Raw genomic sequence first — 26,266 nt, forward strand, 5'->3', positions numbered from 1 at the left:
ATCTGGGGTCAAAAACTAGGTCACTTGGTCAAATAATAGAAAAACCTTGTGTAGACATTAGAGATCACAGTTTTCATCCAACCTTTATGAAATTTGGTCAGAATTCTTGATGAAATCTGGGTGGGATTGTATTTAGGTCATCTGGGGTGAAAATCTAGGTCAAATAAATAGAAAAACCTTGTGTTGACAATAGAGGTCACAGTTTTCATCCAATATTAATGAACTGTGGTCAGAATGTTTATCTTGATGAAATCTGGATTGGGATTGTGATTTGGGTCATCTAGAGTCAGGAACTAGGTCACTAGGTCAAATCATAGAAAAACATTGTGTAGACAATAGAGGTCATAGTTTTCATCTGATCTTAATGAGTCAGGTGAGAGATTCAGGGCCATCATGGCCCTCTTGTTTACAAATAGGGGAATAGTGGCGGGGCCCGTCCAAAGGAGAAAAACGCATCATTTTTTAGGAAAAGGGGAAAATTAAAAATTCACTCTTTTATATGTTATGATATTTATTATGTGAATACACATGTACGTATGAATGTAATATTCAAAGCTGAATTTCTCTGTCCTTTTTCTTAAATATATATCAATGATTTTTCAACATTAGTTTCAGACAGTTCAGCCTTCATGCACAGTCTCAGTTTTCCTAGCCATTTTGAGTCTAATTGGGATTTTTTAATCGATAAAATGGCAAATTTGAGCATTTTTTTATCAATAAAATGGACCAAATTGGAATGTTTTTATCAACAAATATTGACACAATATAGAAACATCAGGTCTTTTCCTGGCCATTTTTGGAAAATGCAATTCATATGAAAAGTCCACAGATGTCAGGAAAAACTAATTGAATATAACTCTTTATAATAATTCAAAATCATATTAATTTTTTATATACTTTGTTAGTTGTTTATGAAATTAATTTGAGATATATTTATCATTAGAGAGTTCTTTCTAATATTTTTTTTATACTATTTTTTTGAACTTCTGGAAGGGATTCTTTCTGCAAAATTGGGAAAAAATATATACTCTTTTTTTAGGGGAATGGGGCGAAATATCGGCCCCAAAATTGCCATAAAAAAACACTGTTTTCTATTGCAGGAAGCAACCAAATTTATGTACCACAGCAAGCGGTGTAAGCTCACCTGTGGAGACTTTGACAATGCACTGAGAGTTTATAATGTGGAGGTAAGGAATTAACTACAAAAATAAAGTACACAAATTGCAGATTAAAATATTTCAGTATTGTTTATATAGACTTTGATAAAACTTAAAGAAAAGAGCTTTCATAATGATGATGATTGATGTAGATTTTTGTTTAATGTTATTGATGGGTATGATATTTTCTTTTACTTATAGATTTTCATAATAACATTGTTTATCATAAAGATATCAATAATTTCCTTGCAATTAATAAACACACTGGGCTGAATATGACTGTTCCTGCATATGTGTACATGGGTGAAAGTTTTTCAGTTTTAATACTGATTTCAGAATTGTGTATACTTTTTATTCTAAATTCTGCCTTTATATAAGTTAATCATTGATAAGACCAGATATTAGTATATTCAATATTGTGTCCATGTGCATATTAAACCATAGTTTCAATGTACTTTCAGCCACTTTATGGCTTTCATACTCCTGATATGGTGCCATTCCGATATGCAAGTGGTGGCGGTAGAGAACTGCACTTTACTGAAGATAAAGAGCTGGATCTTTCAGAAGTCATTAACTCTACCCTTCCAAAAGTCCCATTGGATATTTCCATGAAAGGTATATTATCGCAATCATGGTTAATAACTGTTAATATGCACCTTCTAGCTTCTACAAACTTGACATTCATTTAGGTTAAATTGAATATGAGTGAAAATGAGTAAACTGTTTTGTCACAATTAACTCAGTATTTAATGGATATTTCTGCAAGATTTTCTTTAAAACAAAAGCACATTATAAAGAGAGCCTACATGTTTTTATATAGTGTATTTTTATTGTAGCAAGCAATTCTTTCTGGACATAGATAATCTCATTACGTAGACCTGCATTTTAGTATTTTGGCTGCTTTCAGGCTGCTTTTTACAGCCATTTTCACTGAAAAGAATCATCAATGACCTATACAAGTAAGCTTCATAGAGTCAAAAAGTCAACTTTGGCCACAAGCAGCTTGTTTATGATATAAACAGAGTTTTGAAACTAAAGTGGAATGTAGAGGCGTCCCCATGCCCAATGGACACATGTCTTGTTGTATTCTGAATGTGGGGGCATCCCTGCCCTATAAACACATGTCTTGTTTTACTTTGAATGAGGCAGCATCCATTTCTTTTATACACATGTCTAGTTGCATTTAGAAAGTTCATGTTATTGTTTGTGTGCAATTACTTCATGTATTTGTATCTGCTACAGATATTGAAATAAAACTTTACGTTTATGTGTTTAGGGTCTTTATGTACATGTACAGTCACTATCTGAGACTTTAACTGTGACCAGCCGTTTAGTAGAATCATGCCCCATTTTGTACTTTAAAAAGTCAGGTTAAGGTTTCATGTTGATATTCAGGTTAAAGTTTGTGAGCAACAAGTACATGTCTCTGTAACTGATACAGATTTTTATGCCCCCTTTTCGAAGAAAAGGTGGCATATAGTGATCGGACTGTCTGTCTGTCTGTCCGTCTTTCCGTCACACTTTGCGTTTAGGTTTCAAAAAATGCTCATAACTTCTATGTCCCTTGAGATATAACCTTCATATTTGGTATGCATGTGTATATGGACAAGGCCTTTCCATACGCACAAATTTTATTACCCCTGTGACCTTGAACTTAGGGTCCGCGTTTAGGTTTTTCGAAATCTGCGTTTAGGTTTCTAAAAAAGCTCATAACTTCTATCAAGCGTTTATAGGGGGCATTTGTCATCCTATGGTGACAGCTCTTGTTGTTATGAAAACTGTACCCATGTCTTCAGAATCATCCTGCAAAGGCACTGCCCAAGGCCCACCACTCTTACCTGCAATGTAGCACTGCCCAAGGCCCACCACTCTTACCTGCAATGTAGCAGAATATTGTCTGTTTTTGTACTTCAATTCAATGTTTGTGAACTCCTATCTCTATCTAACATGTAGACCTTCATGTTGCTTGAGGTTTCATTTGGAGTCACTTCGACTCACTTTGGTCAAGGTCTAGGGTGCTAAAATTAGATAAACAATTATTTTCAATTACTTCAGTAATTATTGAGAAATTGTACTGAAATTTTGTGTGGTGGTAGGTTACATTCCGATCTACCAAGTGAACGCATTTTGGGGCAAGTACACTGTTACTAGAAGTAGCAAAAGAGTTTGTGCTTTATAACTTAAGTTTTGATGGATTTTTGGGGACAGGAAAAGGTCTTGTTAGCTTTTTATGCCCCCGTTTCGAAGAAAAGGGGGTATATAGTTTTCGCACTGTCCGTCGGTCGGTCAGTCGGTCGGTCACACTTCGTGTCCGCTCTCTAATTCAAATAGTTTTCATCTGTTCTTTACCAAACTTGGTCAGAAGTTGTATCCAGACAATATCTAGGTCAAGTTCGAATATGGGTCATGCCGGGTCAAAAACTAGGTCACGGGGTCACTTAGTGCATTTCAAGGATTTGGCATGGTGTCCGCTCTCTAATTGAAGTAGTTTTCATCTGATCTTTACTTACTTGGTCAGAAGTTGTATCAAGACAATATCTAGGTCAAGTTCGAATATGGGTCATGCCGGGTCAAAAACTAGGTCACGGGGTCACTTAGTGCATTTCAAGGATTTAGCATGGTGTCCGCTCTCTAATTGAAGTAGATTTCATCTGATCTTTACTAAACTTGGTGAGAAGTTGTATTAAGACAATATCTAGGTCAAGTTCGAATATGGGTCATGCCGGGTCAAAAACTAGGTCACGGGGTCACTTAGTGCATTTCAAGGATTAAGCATGTTGTCTGCTCTCTAGTTTATGTGGCTTTCTGATTTATTTTGATATTCTAAGACATTTTTATGCCCTGAAGGAGGGCATATAGTGATCAGACTGTCCGTTCGTCTGTCCGTCCGTCTGTCCGTCACACTTTGCGTTTAGATTTGAAAAATGCTCATAACTTCTATGTCGCTTCAGATAGCAATTTCATATTTGGCATGCATGTGTATATGGACAAGGCCTTTCCATACGCACACAAATTTTGACCCCTGTGACCTTGACCTTGAACTTAGGGTACGCGTTTAGGTTCGAAATCTGCGTTTAGGATTTGAAAAAAGCTTATAACTTCTACCAAGCGTTTACACAGTTATACTTTTACATGGTGACAAAGTTACAGTTGGGGGCATCCGTGTCCTGTAGACACATTTCTTGTTGTACTATGCAAGTCTGCATTTACAGCCTACTGGCTGTAAATTGATCCGATTAAGTTTCATTATGCAGCTCTGTATTTTCAGCACACTGACTCTGTATCAATCGTAGTCTCATAAAACAGCTCTGTATTTTCAGCACACTGACCCTGTATCAACCCTAGTCTCATAAAACAGCTCTGTATTTTCAGCAGACTGACTCTGTATCAATCCTAGTCTCATAAAACAGCTCTGTATTTTCAGCAGACTGACTCTGTATCAACTCTAGTCCTAAAACAGCTGTTTTTTCAGCAGACTGACTCTGTATCAACTCTAGTCTCATAAAACAGCTCTGTATTTTCAGCAGACCGACTCTGTATCAACCCTAGTCTCATAAAACAGCTCTGTATTTCAGCAGACCGACTCTGTATCAACTATAGTCTCATCAAACAGCTCTGCATTTCAGCACATTGGCTTTGTATTGATGGGGAGCAGCCCGCTATTCCAGAGAACCCTCCACCTGCTACGAAAGACCAACAGAAAATGGAAATACTGGACACAAGTGTGAAAAGTATGTAGATTTGGAAGCATTTTTTTATGGGATTTGTAATAAAGCCTACCAATGTCTGTCTACAACGTTTTGAAAATACATATTTTCAATTGGGAAAGATCTATAGCAAATTAGAAGAGTTCTGAATCCTGCTCCTGTTTGCTTTCCCTCTCCCGACCCTCTTTATTTTTGAACAAAAAATTGGAAAAATCTGTTTATTAGAATGGCGAATGTCGGCAGGCTGGCAGGCGGGCGGAACAAGCTTGTACTGGCCATAACTTAATCGTTCATCGTGAGATTTTAAAATCATTTGGCACATTTGTTCACCATCATTAGACAGTGTGTCGCGCGAAAGAATTACGTCAATATCACCAAGGTCAAGGTCAGGTCAAGAATGGCCATAAAAGAGCTTGTCTGGGCCATAACTATGTCATTCATTGTGATATTTTAAAATCATTTTGCACATTTGTTCACCATCATTGTACGGTGTGTTGCACGAAAATATTATGTCAATATCTCCGAGGTCAAAGTCGCCATGGCTAAAAATAGATTTATTTTCAAACAAGGGGTGTAACTTTGAACAATTAGTTCAGTTTGAGTTGTCTTCCATTATCAAAAAAAAATTCATATTGAAAACCTGGTTTTGTGACAATTTTGTCCCTGGTTATTATCCCCCGCCATAGGTGGAGGGAAATTGTTTTGGCGTTGTCCGTCTGTCTTTCTTTCCGTCCGTCCGGCACTTTTGTGTCCGGAGCCATATCTTGGAAGTGCTTTGGCGGATTTCATTGAAACTTGGTATGAGTATATATATGGATAAGAGGATGATGCATGCCAAATAGCATTGTACACCATCTGTTAATAAAGGAGTAATGGCCGTTTGTATCTTGAAAAAATGCTTTTTTGAGTGTCAAATATAACACTTTTGTTTCCAGAGGCATATTTGCGAGGGATATCAATTCAACAAATTTGCTTGTTTTTATATTCTTTAACCCATATACAGTTGGAAATGACAAACTAAATATTTAAGTTACATGTGTTAGAGCAAGAAAGTACTTTGAATAAGCAATTTATTAGAAATGTCACCAGAATAGTTTTGTTTATAAACCCTTGAAATTTTTATCACTATCATGTACCTTTTGTGATTTAAGAATTTTCCTAATTCAAACAATTAAAGCTTCATGAGGAATGATTCTGCAAATATAGAAAACAATTCCCTTTAAAAATTCTTTCATAAATTGACTAGGGATTTAAGCTGCATGAATGACACAGTTGTTAAAATTCCGAAATCATCTGGGGGTATATTGGCATTTTGAAAGAAATTAAATTGAAAAAAATCTAAAACAATTTGTAACTTTGCCCAGCAATGATAGACAAGAGTCACAAGGCAGGGGTCAAGCCTGGCGCGGACATAGGCAAGCGGAAGCAGAAGCCTAAAGGTGTATCAGACCTGGTCAGGATGAAGGAGCTCAGCGTTCATGAACTGTCTGTGGTAAGCCAGTGTCCATGACACATTGAATCTTGTTCTGGGAATACTAGGCTTATCGAGTGTGCGTAAAGCATCATCCCAGATTTGCCTGTTCAATATTCAACACTTTTCACTTAGTAGAATTTACTCTTTACCCTTTGCATGCTGGGAAATTTTTCATCTGCTAAAATGTCGTCTGCTGAATTTCTAAAATTAGTATTTTCTTGGATTTTTTTCAAAGAATACTATCAGAATATCAAACAGTTTGGATCCTGATGAGACGCCACGTTCTGTGGCGTCTCATCTGGATCCAAACTGTTTGCAAAGGCCTTCAAAATTCGGTTCCCGCACTGAAAGGGTTAAAGAAGTTTTTCATCAAAAAAGCTCAAACAGTTAAGGCTAAAAGTGATGTCAATGATAAGACTGTGGCGATTAATGCAAATTCATTAAGCCCAGTTAACACAGAAAAGAGCTCCATTGATTATTGAGTCTTCTTGAAACTTGATATTAATTTTTGTCTTTATAATATCTAGGTTAATGTGCAACTGGATCATGTTGGATGAAATACAAGTTCTGATTAAATGAACTTTTTTATGTCCCTAAAGGGAAGCATTTAGTTTCCACACTGTCCAGTGGTCAGTCAGTCTGCTGTTTCTGGTTTCTGCTCTGTAACTCAATAATTTTTAGAACGATTGTCTCCAAACTTTGTGCAAATGTTTATTGGTATAAGTTGGAGGCCAAGTTAAATGATCAGCCAAATCTCAATAGGCACTATGGAGTTATTGCCCTTTTATTTTTCAAAATATGTTTCTTTTGCATTTTAATTTTGTTTGGAGCATATTTCTACAACTTAACTAGGTATCAATGTGAAACTTAATTGGTTGGTAGATCATTTTGAGGGGATATGCAGTGCACAAGAATGTTAACTTGTTCTCCCCTAGTTTAAGAGGTATTGCCATTTGTTGATTTGTGCACAGTCCTGCTTCTGTACCTTAGCCAAAGATCCTTAAAAGTTAACAACTAGGAACTGAAAAGGTAGGTAAGGAGTGTGCAGCTCATATAACCCATAATTCAATCTCCTGTATTTTAAGAGTTATTATGCCCCCCTTCGAAGAAGAGGGGGTATATTGCTTTGCTCATGTCGGTCGGTCGGTCTGTCGGTCCGTCCACCAGGTGGTTGTCAGACGATAACTCAAGAACGCTTGGGCCTAGGATCATGAAACTTCATAGGTACATTGATCATGACTCGCAGATGACCCCTATTGATTTTGAGGTCACTAGGTCAAAGGTCAAGGTCGCGGTGACCCGAAATAGTAAAATGGTTTTTGAATGATAACTCAAGAACGCATACGCCTAGGATCATGAAACTTCATGGGTAGATTGATCATGACTCGCAGATGACCCCTATTGATTTTGAGGTCACTAGTTTTTAAAACAATTCACATAAAGACTATCCACCCAGCACTCATTTATGTTTCCAGTTGCATTTAGACAAGGCATTAGTGTAAAATTTAACACATTTTTAGCTCACAACCAGCTCCTGGTGAGCTTTGGTGATCGCCTTTTGTCCGTTGTTCGGTGAGACGTGTGTCATCAACATTTGCATTGTTAACACTCTAGAGGCCACATTTATTGTTTTATCTTCATGAAACTAGGTCAGAGAATTTTTCCCCATGATATCTTGGACGAGTGCAAAAAGGGTTCTATTTGGTTGAAGAACATGGCCCCAGGAGGTAAGGTATTTTTTATGCTCCCCCAAAAAAATTTGGGGGGAGCATATAGTCGCCGCTTCGTCTGTCCGTCCCTGTGTCCGTCCATCCGTGCACATTTTTTGTCCGGGCTATTTCTCAGCAATTAAGGACATGAATTCAATGAAACTTTATGGGAAGCTTCACTACCAAGAGGAGATGTGCATATTATCAGCCGGTTCTGGTCGGATGATTTTTCACAGAGTTATGGCACTTTGAAAATTTCCATTAACTGTACATATAGTGCAATTCTTGTCCGGGCTATTTCTCAGCAACTAATGACCAGAATTAAATCATAAAATGAAACTTTATGGGAAGCTTCACTACCAAGACGAGATGTGCATATTATCAGTGGGTTCTGGTCGGATGATTTTTCACAGAGCTATGGCCCTTTTCTATAGAAATATTATTGTCCCCCCAACTACTGTGCCCTCAAGACGTTTCTTTTTATCTGAATATATAATGCAATATTGTGACAAAAAAAAACCTTTGGGGAGCATCACCCGTCTCCGACGGTTTCTTGTCCTTATATGGCTATAGTAAAACCTTGTTTACACTCTAGTTTGTAGACACTAAAGTGTTTTTGATTTTTTTTTTCCCAATTTTCATGAACCTTTTACATAGCTATTTTCCATATATTATCTATGCCCAGAGCCTGGATATGGAAAAACTAGGCTTAATGCATGTAGGTTAAGTTTTTTTGCAGATTCCATAAAAGCAGAAAGTGTTTCTCTGATTAGCCTGTGTGGACAGACTTATCTGGGAAGACACTCAATCCACAAGCATAAAGCCCAGGCTTCCCACAATGAGGCTTTAGAAAACCTTATCGTGTTCATCAACAGGAGCAGCAACTGTACTACAAGGAGATCACAGAGGCGTGTGTAGGCTCAGACGAAACTAAGAGGTCGGAGGCTCTCCAGTCCCTTGCCACCGACCCTGGCTTGCACCAGATGCTGCCACACTTCACTGCATTTGTGTCTGAGGGTGTAAGTCTTAAGTTCCACACTTCACTGCATTTGTGTCTGAGGGAGTAAGTCTTGAACACCACACTTCACTGCATTTGTGTCTGAGGGTGTAAGTCTTGAGTTCCACACTTCACTGCATTTGTGTCTGAGGGAGTAAGTCTTAAGTTCCACACTTCACTGCATTTGTGTCTGAGGGTGTAAGTCTTGAGTACCACACTTCACTGCATTTTGTCTGAGGGAGTAAGTCTTAAGTTCCACACTTCACTGCATTTGTGCCTGAGGGTGTAAGTCTTGAGTACCACACATCACTGCATTTGTGTCTGAGGGTGTAAGTCTTGAACACCACACTTCACTGCATTTGTGCCTGAGGGAGTAAGTCTTGAGTTCCACACTTCACTGCATTTGTGTCTGAGGGAGTAAGTCTTGAACACCACACTTCACTGCATTTGTGCCTGAGGGAGTAAGTCTTGAGTTCCACACTTCACTGCATTTGTGTCTGAGGGAGTAAGTCTTGAGTGCCACACTTCACTGCATTTGTGTCTGAGGGAGTAAGTCTTGAGTACCACACTTCACTGCATTTTGTCTGAGGGTGTAAGTCTTGGGTACCACACTTCACTGCATTTTGTCTGAGGGAGTAAGTCTTAAGTTCCACACTTCAGTGCATTTGTGCCTGAGGGTGTAAGTCTTGAGTACCACACAGCACTGCATTTGTGTCTGAGGGAGTAAGTCTTAAGTTCCACACTTCACTGCATTTGTGTCTGAGGGAGTAAGTCTTGAGTACCACACTTCACTGCATTTGTGTCTGAGGGAGTAAGTCTTAAGTTCCACACTTCACTGCATTTGTGTCTGAGGGAGTAAGTCTTGAGTACCACACTTCACTGCATTTGTGTCTGAGGGAGTAAGTCTTGAGTACCACACTTCACTGCATTTGTGTCTGAGGGAGTAAGTCTTAAGTTCCACACTTCACTGCATTTGTGTCTGAGGGAGTAAGTCTTGAGTACCACACTTCACTGCATTTGTGTCTGAGGGAGTAAGTCTTAAGTTCCACACTTCACTGCATTTGTGTCTGAGGGAGTAAGTCTTAAGTTCCACACTTCACTGCATTTGTGTCTGAGGGAGTAAGTCTTGAGTACCACACTTCACTGCATTTGTGTCTGAGGGAGTAAGTCTTAAGTTCCACACTTCACTGCATTTGTGTCTGAGGGAGTAAGTCTTGAGTACCACACGTCACTGCATTTGTGTCTGAGGGAGTAAGTCTTGAGTACCACACTTCACTGCATTTGTGTCTGAGGGAGTAAGTCTTAAGTTCCACACTTCACTGCATTTGTGTCTGAGGGAGTAAGTCTTGAGTACCACACTTCACTGCATTTGTGTCTGAGGGAGTAAGTCTTGAGTACCACACTTCACTGCATTTTGTCTGAGGGAGTAAGTCTTGAGTACCACACATCACTGCATTTGTGTCTGAGGGTGTAAGTCTTAAGTTCCACACATCACTGCATTTGTGTCTGAGGGAGTAAGTCTTGAGTACCACACATCACTGCATTTGTTTCTGAGGGTGTAAGTCTTGAATGCCGCAATTCACTGCATTTTTATGCTTCCCGAAATATTTTCGTTGGAGCATATACTGTGAAACCATTTACAGCACAAAATTTCGTCATTCTTATAAAAATTACGATTTCGTCAGCACTTAAATTCGCCGATTTCTGATTTTGAATTTTAAAAAAATGCGTCAGTCAATATCAGATTTGTGTGTAATACATATTCGCGATCAATCGCAGTTGCGAAAAATCGTGGAACGAATGCGGGAATCACTGCAGGAGGTGGGACCTGTTTGTCACATGCCAATTAACTAGTCTTTTGTTATCAAGGGACAGTAATGGACCCTCTCCTCTTAATGTATGCCATTCACTCGTTCATTGTTATTATTAGCGGACAAGTGGGATCGAATAACCGTTAAGGAGTGTTTTTAACAACGAAGCCAATTGCCAATAAGTCTTATTCTATTATTATAATTGCCATACTGATAACAATCCTACCTTTATCGGCACAAATCAGGGAAGGTGCGAACAATATGGGAAATTACTAGTGTTGGGAAATTATTTTGTCACTTTTCAATAAAGTTTCAAGCGTACATTTTTTATAATTTTAAGAACAGTAATTGGTCTCAAATGTCACTTTGTATCCTGATATCAACATTAAAATTATAAACTATGTGTGTGTTTGTTCTTAAAAAGTAAACTACCGGTATATAAATCAATAATGTCAATAACTTAAAAATAAATAAATTGATACATATAAAATAGTAATAAGCGTGGTTAAACGCAAACAATCAAACAACAAACAGCAATTAAGATATTCTTTATTAATTTGTGATAAATACGCATGTTGATCACACATCGTCATCTTTTCATTTGGTTTATTGTCTTTCATCGGCATTCGCTGCGTGATGGCTAATATGCAACATCCCTGAAAAACACAATGCACCTAATGGGTAATAAAGTTATAAACAATTAGCGCTAATTCATTACCATTCTACATAAACGAAATCAATGCATTCGATACAGCTGTACTGCACACGCGTTTTAAAGAAGTGTAACGTGTCAGTTAAGTACCTTGTGTAATCTACATCCCTTTGTGTCAAAACCGGATTAATCTTGATTACGAAACAGCAGTGAATGTGTGCATGGATTATGTTGGAATTTAATGCCTCATGTCTACGGTAAAGTTTTAAAATATTGTTCAACTAAGTGTTTGTTTTTGTTCAAACATAGAGCATGATTGTTCGTTAGGATCTTAAATTCGCCGATCGGTCGACTGACGAAATTTATGAAAATTAATGCCTGACGATTAATAATGGTTTCACAGTAGTTGCCTGTTTGTAGTTCCTTCCTTCCTTCCGTCACACTTTTGTTACAGTTTCTCATAGCACCATCAAAGCACACAAAAGTGTGTGATGCATCTGCGGTAAAAACGAGTAAGAAACATTATCAAAACCAAGTAAATTGTATATTCCTATTCCCACAGAGAGCATTCAAACATAAACAGAAGTTATGAAATCCGTTTATTAGAACTGATAAGGCAGATTTTATTTTGGGGTGGATTTAATTATTGTTTGTGCACAGGGGCTCTAAAAGAAGATTTGCAATCAAGCAATTGTAGAACATTATAATTATATTCCTCATTCTGGGAAAAGTGGGCTTAAACGGGGCTTTATAAAGTGGGCTTAAACAGGGCTTTATAAAGTGGGCTTAAACAGGGCTTTATAAAGTGGGCTTAAACAGGGCTTTATAAAGTGGGCTTAAACAGGGCTTTATAAAGTGGGCTTAAACAGGGCTTTATAAAGTGGGCTTAAACAGGGCTTTATAAAGTGGGCTTAAACAGGGCTTTATAAAGTGGGCTTAAACAGGGCTTTATAAAGTGGGCTTAAACAGGGCTTTATAAAATCGGCTTAAACAGGGCTTTATGAAGTGGGCTTAAACAGGGCTTTGTAAAGTGGGCTTTAACAGGGCTTTATAAAGTGGGCTTTAACAGGGCTTTAGAAAGTGGGCTTAAACAGGGCTTTATAAAGTGGGCTTAAACAGGGCTTTATAAAGTGGACTTTAACAGGGCTTTATAAAGTGGGCTTTAACAGGGCTTTATAAAGTGGGCTTTAACAGGGCTTTATAAAGTGGGCTTAAACAGGGCTTTACAAAGTGGGCTTAAACAGGGCTTTATAAAGTAGGCTTAAACAGGGCTTTATAAAGTGGGCTTAAACAAGGGCTTTATAAAGTGGGCTTAAACAGGGCTTTATGCGTGTGCGTATAGTGTTGTCACTGATTAGCCTGTGCTCAGGCTTATCAGGGACAACACTATCCACCTTGACTGGATTCTGTTAAGAACAGATTTTCTTTAATGAACAACTTGAGAAAAGTTGAAAGGGATGTCCCTGATTAGCTTGTGCAGACTGCACATGCTAATCTGTGACGACTCTTTACGCCCATGCATTAGGCCCTATTTTCCAAGAGCTTAGGAAAATGTGTTGTTTTGTGTTTCAGGTAAAGGTGAACATAGTACAGAACAACTTGGCCCTGTTGATCTACCTGATGCGACTGATGAAAGCCTTGATGGAGAATCAGACAATATACTTGGAGAAATATGTAAGCAATGGGGTGTGGGTGTGTTCATTGGATGTTAGATAGAGACGGAGTTCTGCTGCAGTATGTTTGTATATACCATGAAACTGTTCAGATCGACATATGTTACTTAATGAATAAACTTTAATTTAATGTTGTTTAATGATAAATAAACAATTATGTAGCCACGTTCTGGGGAAACTTGGCTAAATGCATGTGTGTTATGTGTGCACCCAGAGTAGCTTAGGCAATCTACACAGGCTAATTATGAACGACACTTTTTGTCTAGACTGGATTTGTTCTTAGAGGACACCTCCTTGAAACAAAACATTATGTAAAAATGGGAAGTTCCGACCATGATTAGCCTGTGCGGTCTGCACATGATTTGCCTTAGCTTACTGTAAAGGCAAAAACTGGTATGGTACTTTGCATCAAACCCCGTTTTCCCGAGCCATGTTCATACGATACTTTATAAAAAAATTATTTACTGTTGGTTTTTGATAAATTAACAATGATTTCACAGGGCTATAGATAACTTTTGGGGTATCTTGGGTAATAACCCCCTGTTTTTCACAACAATAGGGTTTTTGTAAATTCAATAGTTTTAGCAAAAATTTTCACCCCCTACTTTTGAGCTTAATTGGGTTTTTCACCCCCAGTTTTTAACTCAATTTGTCAATGGGGGCTATATAGGAGTCACTTTGTCGGTCTGTCGGTCTGTCTGTCGGTTTGTCCCAAAACTTCATCGGATCTTCACCAAACTTGTTCTCAAGTTGTATCTTGATGATGTCTAGGTCAAGTTTGAATATGGGTCATGCCGGGTCAAAAACTAGGTCACGGGGTCACTTAGTGTGTTTTAAACTTAAAGTTTGTCCGGACCAAAACTTTGTCATTTATCGTTAGATTTAAAAATTACTTGGTACATTTGTTCACCGTCATGGGATGGTGTGTTGTGTGAAAAAAGTATGTCAATATCTCCAAGGTCAAGGTCACACTTGGAGTTCAAAGGTCAAATGCTTGTCCGGGCCATAACTTTATCATTTATTGTGAGATTTTAAAATAATTTGGCAAATTTGTTCACCATCATTGGAGGGTGTGTCGCGCGAAAAAATTACGTCGATATCTCCAAGGTCAAGGTCACACTTTGAGTTTAAAGATAAAAAATGAGCTTCTCCGGGCAATAACTATGTTGTTCATTGTGAGAATTTAAAATCATTTGGCATATTTGTTCGTCATCATTGGACAGTGTGTTGCGCGAAAGAATTACGTCGATATCTCAAAGGTCAAGGTCACACTTTGAGTTCAATGGTCAAAAATAGCCATAAATGATCTTCTTGGGCCATAACTTTGTCATTTATTGTGAGATTTTAAAATCATTTGGCACATTTGTTCACTATCATTGGACAGTGTGTGGCGCGAAAGAATTATGTCGATCTCCAAGGTCAAGGTCACACTTTGAGTGCAAAGGTAAAAAATGGCCATAAATTAGCTTGTCCGGGCCGTAACTATGTTGCTCATTGTGGGATTTTAAAATCATTTGGCACATTTGTTAACCATAATTGGTCGCTGTGCCGCGCGAAAGAATGACGTCAATATCTGCAACGTCAAGGTCACACTGTGAGTTCAAAGGTCAAAAATGGCCATAAATGATCTTTTCCGGGCCATAACTATGTCATTTATTATGAGAGTTTAAAATTACCTGGTACATTTGTTCACAATCATTGGACGATGTGTCATGCAAAAGAATAACATTGATATCTCCAAGGTCAAGGTCACACTTGGAGTTCAAGAAAAAAAAAATGGCCATAAATGAGCTTGTCCGGTCCATAAATATGTCATTCATTGTGAGATTTTAAAATGACTCTGTACATTAATTTTGTTCACAGTCATTGGGCGGCATGTCATGCGAAAGAATTCAAGATTTTAAAAGTTGAAATGGCCATAAATGATAATGGCATAATAATTCTTAAAAATCGCCATAAATTAGATTCTCTTGTTTTGTGAAGACAGCATGCAAAGAAGTTTGTGTCGATGCGGCACGTGGGGGTATACGTCACGTCTGTGACAAAGCTCTAGTTTAGGGAATGGCATTTATAATATAATAAAAATTTACTAAGGTTACTATATTATTTACGCAAATGAAATTCAAAAAGGCACCTGTACATAACAACAAACAATAACTGAATTTCTGATCAAAGTTCATTCATTTTTGCGTTGAATAAGACCGAGTGCGTGAAAATCGCTGCACAATTTATGAAGTTATGGCTGTTCAATGTGATGCACCCCGTTAAGGGGTCATTTTTAGTTGAATACCTTGAAAATGAAAGTAGAAATCGGACGGGTATCAAATAATTACAATATTACCCCAAAGATTGATAACTGCTGGAAAGACTGCCCTCTTTTCTTCATATAAACTATCCGGTACATTTATGTACGGAATATAACCAGTCTAAAAAATACGCCCTGTGATTGTAAGAATTGCATTTTGGGACCCAAGTTTTTTTTTACGGGAATTACGTTATTACATTTTTATTTGCGTTTTTGTAGCTTTGTTTTGAATTTAATTACTTTTTTGGTTATTTTAATTGCGTAATAACGCAAATACGCTTGATTTCAAAAGCTTTGACATTATTTTGTACATTACTAAGGTTGTTGTTGTTGTGTACATTGTGACAGCTGCACGAGTTCCTACCAGGGGTTATCTCGTGTATTGTCAGCAAGCAGCTGTGTATGAGACCAGACGTGGACAACCACTGGGCCCTGAGAGACTTTGCAGCCAGACTCAATGGGCAGATATGCAAGTATGCAACTACTGGGAAACTTTCATAATCTCCTTGGTCAGAACAAACTGGCCAGATTGCAATATAATTGCAGACAGATATGCAAGTATGCAACTACTGGTAAATTTTCATAGTCTCCTTGGCCAGAACAAACTGGCCAGATTGCAATTTAATTACAGACAGATATGCAAGTATACAACTACTGGGAAACTTTCGAAATCTGTTTGGCCAGAACAAACTGGCTGGATTGCAATATAATAACAGGCGAATGTTTGTTACATTACCCTCTTCCATACAAATTTTGTATATTGTTTTAATTTTTTACAAATTCCCAGTCAGAGGGTGGTGCTCTAAACTTGGAATAAGAAAACCAGGTTCATAATCTTGACCCTCTTGTCTTAAAGAAACAGTTTGCTTAAAAATTACGTGCATACTGATAAATATTGATTTTACAGTAACTATTGGTTACTTAACTTTGTATGGTGTTGAATGTTTGCCAGTAAGGATCTTTTTGCAATAAACCACACCTGTGTTTGGTCTTCAGTTCCATTCCACAAGCATCCAATATTACTGTACGTGATCTTTCAGGAATTTCCACAACAATGTGAACAACATTCAGCCTAGGGTAACCAAGACGTTCTGTCGAGCCTTGCGCTCAGAGAAGGCAGCCCTGGCTACCATATATGGGGCAGTGTCGGGCCTGGGGGAGTTAGGGCCAGAGGTAGGTGCCTTAGATATAGGGCAGTGTCGGGCCTGGGGGAGTTAGGGCCAGAGGTAGGTGCCTTAGATATGGGGCAGTGTTGGGCCTGGGGGAACTAGGGCCAGAGGTAGGTGCCTTAGATATGGGGCAGTGTCGGGCCTGGGGGAACTAGGGCCAGAGGTAGGTGTTTTAGATATAGGGCAGTGTCGGGCCTGGGGGAACTAGGGCCAGAGGTAGGTAGGTGATAAATTATGCTTTCAGACCCTATGAAATGGACTTAACGCAGGCCTTTGCTAGATTTTGAAGAAAAAATACTAATTTGTTGATGCAAACAAAGCTGGCCCATTTAAAATCTGCTCAACATCATTTGCAATATGTAACCTAATTATTTTATTAAAATTAAAAATTACCATTGGTACTGTGGTTCAGCATTGTGTGTATTCATAAATTAAGTGGGTTTGTAGAAAAAACTTTGTTGATCCATTTACATCTAATTGTGTGCTATATTTTGAAAATATTTTTGTAAACTATGAAAGAACATCAATTAAATTTCATTCAATAGTCATGAAAAGATTCTCGTTTGCAATTAATGTGAATTCATTTAGTTTTTATGGCATACAATTTTTAATATTTTTTTTTATTATTTTGATAAAAACATATTGTGGTTTTATCATTTGCATAATGAAAAAAAGGAATACAGTATTTGTGTTCTGTTGTTAATTTTAAAGCACATTGCTAATTGTATTGACATCTGCTAGTTTCAGTCTATCATGATGGCAATAAAACAACCAGTCAATATTGGAACCCTTCTATCTGCGACAGAAGACGTTGGATAAACCATTTTCTCAAGCATCAGCACAAATTGCTTCTATATTTTGTTTAGTTGTCAGACACAGAATGAGATTTTTGTTTTAAATAATTATTTCAAAATAATAACATATGAACTGGAAATTGTATCATGTTCAGGTGATAAACTCCTTTGTGATCCCCAACATTCGGATGATCGGGGATAGAGTGAAGCTTGCTTTAGAGGGTCCAATCATCAACGGTGCGGACAGGATTGCAGCTGAGAACATCAAGAAAGTGGCAGGGGTAGGTTATAATGTGTTTCTATTTACGAAAGTTTCCTTTTTTTGCTCGAACTACCAATCATTAGACTTTAAATGAAATAAAATTTTGATTTTACACTTGTTTGCTTATATGGCATGTTCCAATGTTGCTAATTGCATTTATTAATGGTTTCATATAATGATAATGATTAAAGATCTTTTAATTTCTCTGCCATTCATGTTAATGTAGTGATACTATTAATCTGTGAACAAATAATTCAATTTACTGGTAATAAGGACCTAGTGCAAATGATGCCAACCAGCTTTTAATTCAGAATTTCCCTAATTGTTAACCCATTTATGCCTAGTGGACTCTCCCATCCTTCTAAATTTGATCAATTTATTTCCAAAATTAGGGATGTCTAGTATATTTATTTCTATATTTAGAATATTTCTTACAGAAATTTCTTCAAGCAAACAGCGCAGACCCTGATGTGACGCCGCATCATGCGGCGTCTCATCGGGGTCTACGCTGTTTGCTGAGGCCATTTTTCTAGACGCTAGGCATAAATGGGTTAAGCTTTTTAAAAATTATTTATAAAAAAAAAAACTTGAGAGGGGCGTCATCTGAGACACTCTTCAGAGTTGGAAGATACAATTTTCCTAATAAATTTCAAGTAAATATAACAACAATAATTTAGGAATCTTGGCATTCAAAAGAAGTGAATGACAGGCACCACAGGCTAGTCTGGGACAGCACTTTACGCACATGTATTTAACCCCATTTTTTAAGAATAAGGCTCATTTGCTTCCACAGAAGTACATCCCCCCTGTGCTGAAGTCCCATCGGGCCCTGGCTGACACGGTGGAGGACTATACGACAGAGTACGGCTACCTGGGCCCCCTTTTACACGCGGCTGTGATGAAGGAGAGGAGCTCTTCTACCTCCAGCGTGGGGTCTACCTCCACACAGCAGAAACCCACCTTGCAGATCACACCGGTACGGTATACAACTATAAATAAAGCTTTTTGTTTGTGTTGGTTGAATATAAGTATAAAGAAAGACATCAGGAAAAGACGCTTTTTGTTTGTGTTGGTTGAATATAAATTAAAAAAAAATAAGACATCAGGGAAATTAATATTTTGACTTCAAGAACAATTGAGCCTTGTTTTAAGAAAATTGAGTTTTAATGCATGTGTGTAAAGTGTCGTCCCAGATTAGCCTGTGCAGTCCGCAGTCTGAACAGGCTTATTGTGTGTAAAGTGTCGTCCCAGATTAGCCTGTGCAGTCCGCAGTCTGAACAGGCTTATTGTGTGTAAAGTGTCGTCCCAGATTAGCCTGTGCAGTCCGCAGTCTGAACAGGCTTATTGTGTGTAAAGTGTCGTCCCAGATTAGCCTGTGCAATCCCCAGTCTGAACAGGCTTATCAGGAACAAGGCTTTGGGCTCTTATGAAATTTTTCCTTTAAAGGAAGTCTATTCTAAACAAAAAAACAACAAGTTTAGGCAGAAAGTGTCGTCCCTCATGAGCCAATAAGTTCCTCTTTTATCTGTCTGTCTGTCTGTAAAAACTAGAAAATTATCTTACATATAACTGGATCCTGAATTTCTCAGAATGTGCTGAAGACTCTTGTTCATAACCTGGAGCAGCTAGAGCTGGTTCCCTTTATGTATATTTGGTAAACATGTAATGGGCTATGTTGGAATAACTGAAGATTCCTGTTCATAACCTGGAGCAGTTATAGCTGGTTCCCTTTATGTATATTTGGTAAACATGTAATGGGCTATGTTGGAATAACTGAAGATTCCTGTTCATAACCTGGAGCAGTTATAGCTGGTTCCCTTTATGTATATTTGGTAAACATGTAATGGGCTATGTTGGAATAACTGAAGATTCCTGTTCATAACCTGGAGCAGTTATAGCTGGTTCCCTTTATGTATATTTGGTAAACATGTAATGGGCTATGTTGGAATAACTGAAGATTCCTGTTTATAACCTGGAGCAGTTATAGCTGGTTCCCTTTATGTATATTTGGTAAACATGTAATGGGCTATGTTGGAATAACTGAATATTCCTGTTCATAAACTGGAGCAGCTAGAACTGGTTCCCTTTATGTATATTTGGTAAACATGTAATGGGCTATGTTGGAATAACTGAAGATTCCTGTTCATAACCTGGAGCAGTTATAGCTGGTTCCCTTTATGTATATTTGGTAAACATGTAATGGGCTATGTTGGAATAACTGAAGATTCCTGTTCATAACCTGGAGCAGTTATAGCTGGTTCCCTTTATGTATATTTGGTAAACATGTAATGGGCTATGTTGGAATAACTGAAGATTCCTGTTCATAACCTGGAGCAGTTATAGCTGGTTCCCTTTATGTATATTTGGTAAACATGTAATGGGCTATGTTGGAATAACTGAAGATTCCTGTTCATAACCTGGAGCAGTTATAGCTGGTTCCCTTTATGTATATTTGGTAAACATGTAATGGGCTATGTTGGAATAACTGAAGATTCCTGTTTATAACCTGGAGCAGTTATAGCTGGTTCCCTTTATGTATATTTGGTAAACATGTAATGGGCTATGTTGGAATAACTGAATATTCCTGTTCATAAACTGGAGCAGCTAGAACTGGTTCCCTTTATGTATATTTGGTAAACATGTAATGGGCTAAGTTGGAATAACTGAAGATTCCTGTTCATAACCTGGAGCAGTTATAGCTGGTTCCCTTTATGTATATTTGGTAAACATGTAATGGGCTATGTTGGAATAACTGAAGATTCCTGTTCATAACCTGGAGCAGTTATAGCTGGTTCCCTTTATGTATATTTGGTAAACATGTAATGGGCTATGTTGGAATAACTGAAGATTCCTGCTCATAACCTGGAGCAGTTATAGCTGGTTCCCTTTATGTATATTTGGTAAACATGTACCCAGCAAACAATCTATATGGGACCCATATGGGTCCCATGTGGGCACCTATATGGGCCCCATGTGGGCTGCCAACATGGGACCCAGATGGGAAGTGCAACCGGGCTCCACATGGGTCCCATCTGGGCTGCCCCATGAAAGTATATGGGGCAGCCCAGATAGGACCCATGTGGAGCCCGGTTGCACTACCCATCTGGGTCCCATGTTAACAGCCCACATGGGGCCCATATAGGTGCCCACATGGGACCCATATAGGTCCAACATGGGCATCCCTTTTACTCAATATGGGCTACATACAGGCAGCCCTTTTACTCAATATGGGCTACATACGGGCAGTATTGTTCTAAATATGGGCTACAAACTGGTAGCATTGTATTTAATATGGGTACACAGAGCCTGTAAAATTTTGGACAACACATTAATGGAAATTCAGGTTATGTTAGAAATAATATGTAGGCTGCAAACATGAAATACTGTGTTCAAATTGAACATCAGACAAAAGATTCTTGTACATGTACTTCCAATTTCATTTTTTGAAATGTTTTATCTATTTCTTCTTGCTGGAACAGAGCGATATCAAAATGTTCAAGAGCTAAATATCATTATCCTGCAAGAAATACAAGGTTTTTGTTAAAAGACTTAAAAATTTATTAAAGTACTCTCATCTTTTATTCACATAAAGTATTACACACATATAAATGGATACATACATACATAGCAGGAGGATCCCACGTTAACTATTCTACCAGAGAATTCTAAAATAATATGGTGATTCCTAACTTTTTGAATGAAACATCAGCAAAAATATTTTACATGAAGTTGCTAACGAAAACATGTTTCTATCTAATGTTCTATCCGCATGGAGTAATGTTACTCATAATCTATAAACCCAAACCAACAGTAAAACTATTTCATGGAACAATAAAGACATAACTTCAAGCAATAAGACGTTTTTCTATAACATTATATATGTTGACCAGTTATACAACTATAGAATTAAGGACTTCTATTATTTTGATATTTAATATATAATACATATACAGAATACCTTCAAGTATTTTCCTGATGTACTACACATTACTCAAAAGCATACCCATGCATATTAAATCTTTAACCAATACAAATCACACACCATGTACTCAAAGAACATTTGTAGAAAACATCAGAGCTCCAGATAAGGGCCGTACAGACGTAAATATGGCTTTTTCATGAAGGCTTACGCATTTATTTTTATGAACTGGACGTACAATTACGACTTTAATATCCCTTTTACGCATTTACGAAAAAAATCTGGCCGTACTGATACGTCGGTGTCAGGGCGGCATATTTGTTGGTCTCTAACCTAACGGCCTCTTTCATTAATTTAAATTACCGAAAAGTTGTAGACTGGGTTCCAGTATTATTATCTATTCTGTGGCGTGATTCCGGTAACTTGTAAGCCCGTCAAAAACAATATGTCTGCGAGCATGGAAGGCCGGCTTAACCGAAAGCGGTTCAAATAAACACTTTGTTGTCATATAATGGCTACATACGGTCGTCTAACCATTCTGACATTCAATCTGTAAGCCCAGTTGAAGTGTTTGCTTGAGTGTTTAACTGTAATAGTTGGCATAGTCTATGCCAACTTTGACAGTTGACTGCTAAAGCAATGATTCTTTTGAGATGAGACAGTGACATTGGTGTTCATTTACTTAGCTTACAAGTTGGCTTGTGTTTTCTTGTCAAGCAAAATAAAGTTATAGTATTTAGTCATGAGTTTTAATGTGTAGTTGTATTTGCATCATAATTCAGAATGGAAAACCTAATAAAGTAACTGTTTAAGAAGCAAAATATATTTATTATAATTGCTGCAAATGTTTCTGTAAAGTAAGGTATACACCCATCAATATCCAAGAACACGGGTAGTACAGTACTACCTGTATTTTTGGATATGGTAGTACAGGTACTAATTGATTTTCAGCGTTACTCCTTTTCTTTCTGTCAGTGGCAATACCGTTACTAATTTCACAAATCCTTATCTAGAGCTTTGAAACATACTTGCAAGACTAAACAAAATATTTTATAAACTAGAAATTAAAAACCCTGCAAAAAAATCCAAAACTCAAATAAATGGCAAATCCTTTTTCGAGAACAAGTCCATATTATTATCTTTGATATCTTCATACATTCTAGTGTTTTTCGTAATTGCACATGATATATATATATATATATATGTCTTTTAAAACCTTTAAAAACTGGAATGCTGTTTCTTCTTTTGCAAAGGAATATATACCATTTCATTTCCAGATAAAAAAATTGTATGCTTTCTTAGAAGATGAGCCTTAAAGGAATGGTTTAGGATCAATGAAGAAAGAACTGTCAATTACATTGACAACATTGCTTAATATATTTGATAAAAAAACTTGAACTATGCAGCAGTCCTAGAAAAGATGGATCGTAGCTTCATCACCAAGATGCTCTTCAAACTCATCCATTTGCTCAAATGTTCCAATTGGAAGACTGATGTTCTCTGGCAGTTGCATTGGCTCGTCATCAGTAGCTGACCTAGCCAAGAGCCGCTGCAGCATCCGCTTCATTTCCCTGTTCTCGTCTCTGATTGTTTCCAACACCGTTAAAATCTGTGTAACTGCATCTGAAGACAGAGTAAAAAAGAACTGTACCTAAAATTATGTTGACAATAATATAAATCACAGCTGGGTCTTATATAATTATATCGGATGTGTGCCGATATAACGGCGGTGGGCCCGATTTGTCCCAACAGCTGTTGTACGGCTAGGGCTGATTATAGCAACTTGCACCTATATGCCCGTCAACGTCAATTTGTTTCTTTTATTAGTAGAAGTATGTATTATTATAGATCACTAAATGACTGTGTATTTTATTTATTTTTTCAGTTGGATTATCTGTTTACATCATTTATTTATGTAATTAACTATCATTTAATAAGCAGTAATTCCAAAACTGAAATTATTTTAAGTTAAAGTTTCAAGCACAAAAATTAGTTACTTTGTCCTATAAACTGGGAAGGCTCTTCAGCTGGACTTAATGGGAGTGACCGGCCTCTGTCATGCACTGCTGGACATTCCTTGTAAAGACGATGTTGGCAAACCAGGTGGTGGTGAATATTTTATTTTCTGAAATAAATTTGTACAATAAACATTACGAAATTAATTATTTCCTAATACACAGACTTTTTTAATATTCTGCAAATATGTGTTTAAATAATCATTAAAATTTGTCCACAGGCAGACAACCTTGGCTTGCGTGCAAGTAATCAAAGACCTATAAAAGACATTATATTATACGTTTCAATTAATATTATCAATGTATGAGATATGTAAGATTCTCATGCATCAGCATGATTACTAATTTAGTGTTTCATTTTGTCAGACATGCGCCTGTCTGCCATAAATAGTTTGTATTGAATTTTAGGCAGAATCAAGTTGAATTAAGCAGTTTAACTAAGAGATTGATCTATGGCGATAAACGAACGTTACGACTTACGTCGCGAAAATACATGACAAAGGCAAAGCGATGAAGAAATAATATGCAATTTAAATTATTAAACACACAGGCATTCATTGAAGTAACAGATAAATAAATAATGCGTGATCAGCAATATATATCTGATTTCAAAAGAAATATATAATTACGTGTATAATATCACAATTTAACAAATTACCGTTTCGAGTGTTTTTGTCTTGAATGTTTTCGCGAGGCGGAATTAACATCTGCGCATGCGCATATTATTTAAATACTTTATTTTTCTGCGCGATTATTCAAATTGAAATTATCTCTTGAAAATAACTTCATATTATTCATAGTATATACATTATTTAAAACAAAGCCATATCAAAAACAGAATTTTCAAAAAAAATGTGCGCCCGATAGCTGATTTTGTCCTTTGTTGGGCGGCCCAAATGGGACCCATATGGGCTGCATATTATTTGCCTATGCATTCATTTTATATTTTTGGGTAAAATATTAGCAGTTGAGATCAAGTTTGTCATACATATGTTTTAAGAAATTAGTTTTTAATAAAATAAAAGTTTATATCTTTTTCCTGATAGCGCAATAATATGGGACCTATATGGGACCCTTAAGGGCATTCCCATATGGGCTAACCCATATAGGTCCCAAATGACTCCCATTTGGGCTTACCCATATGGGTTTGCCCAGAAACAGCCCGGTAGCTGATTTTGTCCTTTGTTGGGCAGCCCAAATGGGACCCATATGGGACCTATATGGACTGCATATTATTTGCTTATCCATTGATTTTCTATTTTTGGGTAAAATATTAGCAGCTTAGATCAAGTTAGTCCAGCATACGTTTTAAGAAATGAGTTTTTAATCAAATAAATTCAAGTTTACATCTTTTTCATGATAGCGCAATAATATGGGACCTATATGGGACCCTTATCGCCATTCCCACATGGGCAGGCCCATATAGCTCCCAAATGACTCCCATATGGGACCCGTATGGGACCCATATGGGCCGCATATTATTTGCTTATGCATTGATTTTCTATTTTTGGGTAGAATATTAGCAGTTTAGATCAAGTTAGTCCTACATACGTTTTAAGAAATGAGTTTTTAATCAAAGAAATACAAGTTTACATATTTTTCCCGATAGCGCAATAATATGGGACCTATATGGGACCCTTGTGGGCATTCCCATATGGGCTAGCCCATATTGGACCCAAATGACTCCCATATGGGCTTTCCCATATGGGTTTGCCCAGAAACAGCCCATATGGGACCCATATGTGCATGTTTGCTGGGTAATGGGCTATGTTGGAATAACTGAAGATTCCTGTTCATAACCTGGAACAGTTATAGCTGGTTCCCTTTATGTATATTTGGTAAACATGTAATGGGCTATGTTGGAATAACTGAAGATTCCTGTTCATAACCTGGAGCAGTTATAGCTGGTTCCCTTTATGTATATTTGGTAAACATGTAATGGGCTATGTTGGAATAACTGAAGATTCCTGTTCATAACCTGGAGCAGTTATAGCTGGTTCCCTTTATGTATATTTGGTAAACATGTAATGGGCTATGTTGGAATAACTGAAGATTCCTGTTCATAACCTGGAGCAGCTAGAGCTGGTTCCCTTTATGTATATTTGGTAAACATGTAATGGGCTATGTTGGAATAACTGAAGATTCCTGTTCATAACCTGGAGCAGTTATAGCTGGTTCCCTTTATGTATATTTGGTAAACATGTAATGGGCTATGTTGGAATAACTGAATATTCCTGTTCATAAACTGGAGCAGCTAGAACTGGTTCCCTTTATGTATATTTGGTAAACATGTAATGGGCTATGTTGGAATAACTGAATATTCCTGTTCATAACCTGGAGCAGTTATAGCTGGTTCCCTTTATGTATATTTGGTAAACATGTAATGGGCTATGTTGGAATAACTGAAGATTCCTGTTCATAACCTGGAGCAGCTAGAGCTGGTTCCCTTTATGTATATTTGGTAAACATGTAATTGGCTATGTTGGAATAACTGAAGATTCCTGTTCATTACCTGGAGCAGTTATAGCTGGTTCCCTTTATGTATATTTGGTTAACATGTAATGGACTATGTTGGAATAATGTGATCTCTGGATTGTCACCAGAGGTATAAAGTCAGGTCAG

General features: G+C 37.4%; 1 protein-coding gene and 1 long non-coding RNA gene across 2 annotated transcripts in view; one reads left to right on the forward strand and one right to left on the reverse strand.

The window, feature by feature from the left end:
• LOC127833871 (transcription initiation factor TFIID subunit 6-like) overlaps positions 1-26,266 on the forward strand; it is a 43,582-nt gene that overhangs the window by 13,661 nt on the left and 3,655 nt on the right. Inside the window, exons 2-11 of the mRNA XM_052359361.1 lie at positions 1,101-1,187; positions 1,619-1,772; positions 4,784-4,888; positions 6,229-6,356; positions 8,923-9,066; positions 13,080-13,181; positions 15,834-15,958; positions 16,526-16,658; positions 17,604-17,729; positions 18,504-18,686. Of these exons, the coding sequence (XP_052215321.1) occupies positions 1,101-1,187; positions 1,619-1,772; positions 4,784-4,888; positions 6,229-6,356; positions 8,923-9,066; positions 13,080-13,181; positions 15,834-15,958; positions 16,526-16,658; positions 17,604-17,729; positions 18,504-18,686 (1,287 nt within the window). The remainder of the gene's footprint in view (positions 1-1,100; positions 1,188-1,618; positions 1,773-4,783; positions 4,889-6,228; positions 6,357-8,922; positions 9,067-13,079; positions 13,182-15,833; positions 15,959-16,525; positions 16,659-17,603; positions 17,730-18,503; positions 18,687-26,266) is intronic.
• On the reverse strand, positions 22,365-24,356 carry LOC127833873 (uncharacterized). Its single transcript, XR_008027657.1, has 3 exons — positions 24,303-24,356; positions 23,627-23,754; positions 22,365-23,252 (listed from the first exon to the last, which is right to left on the reverse strand). It is a non-coding gene; the product is annotated as an uncharacterized LOC127833873 (long non-coding RNA).

Source organism: Dreissena polymorpha, chromosome 6 (assembly GCF_020536995.1).
Source record: "Dreissena polymorpha isolate Duluth1 chromosome 6, UMN_Dpol_1.0, whole genome shotgun sequence".
In the NCBI taxonomy this organism is placed as follows: Eukaryota; Metazoa; Mollusca; class Bivalvia; order Myida; family Dreissenidae; genus Dreissena; species Dreissena polymorpha.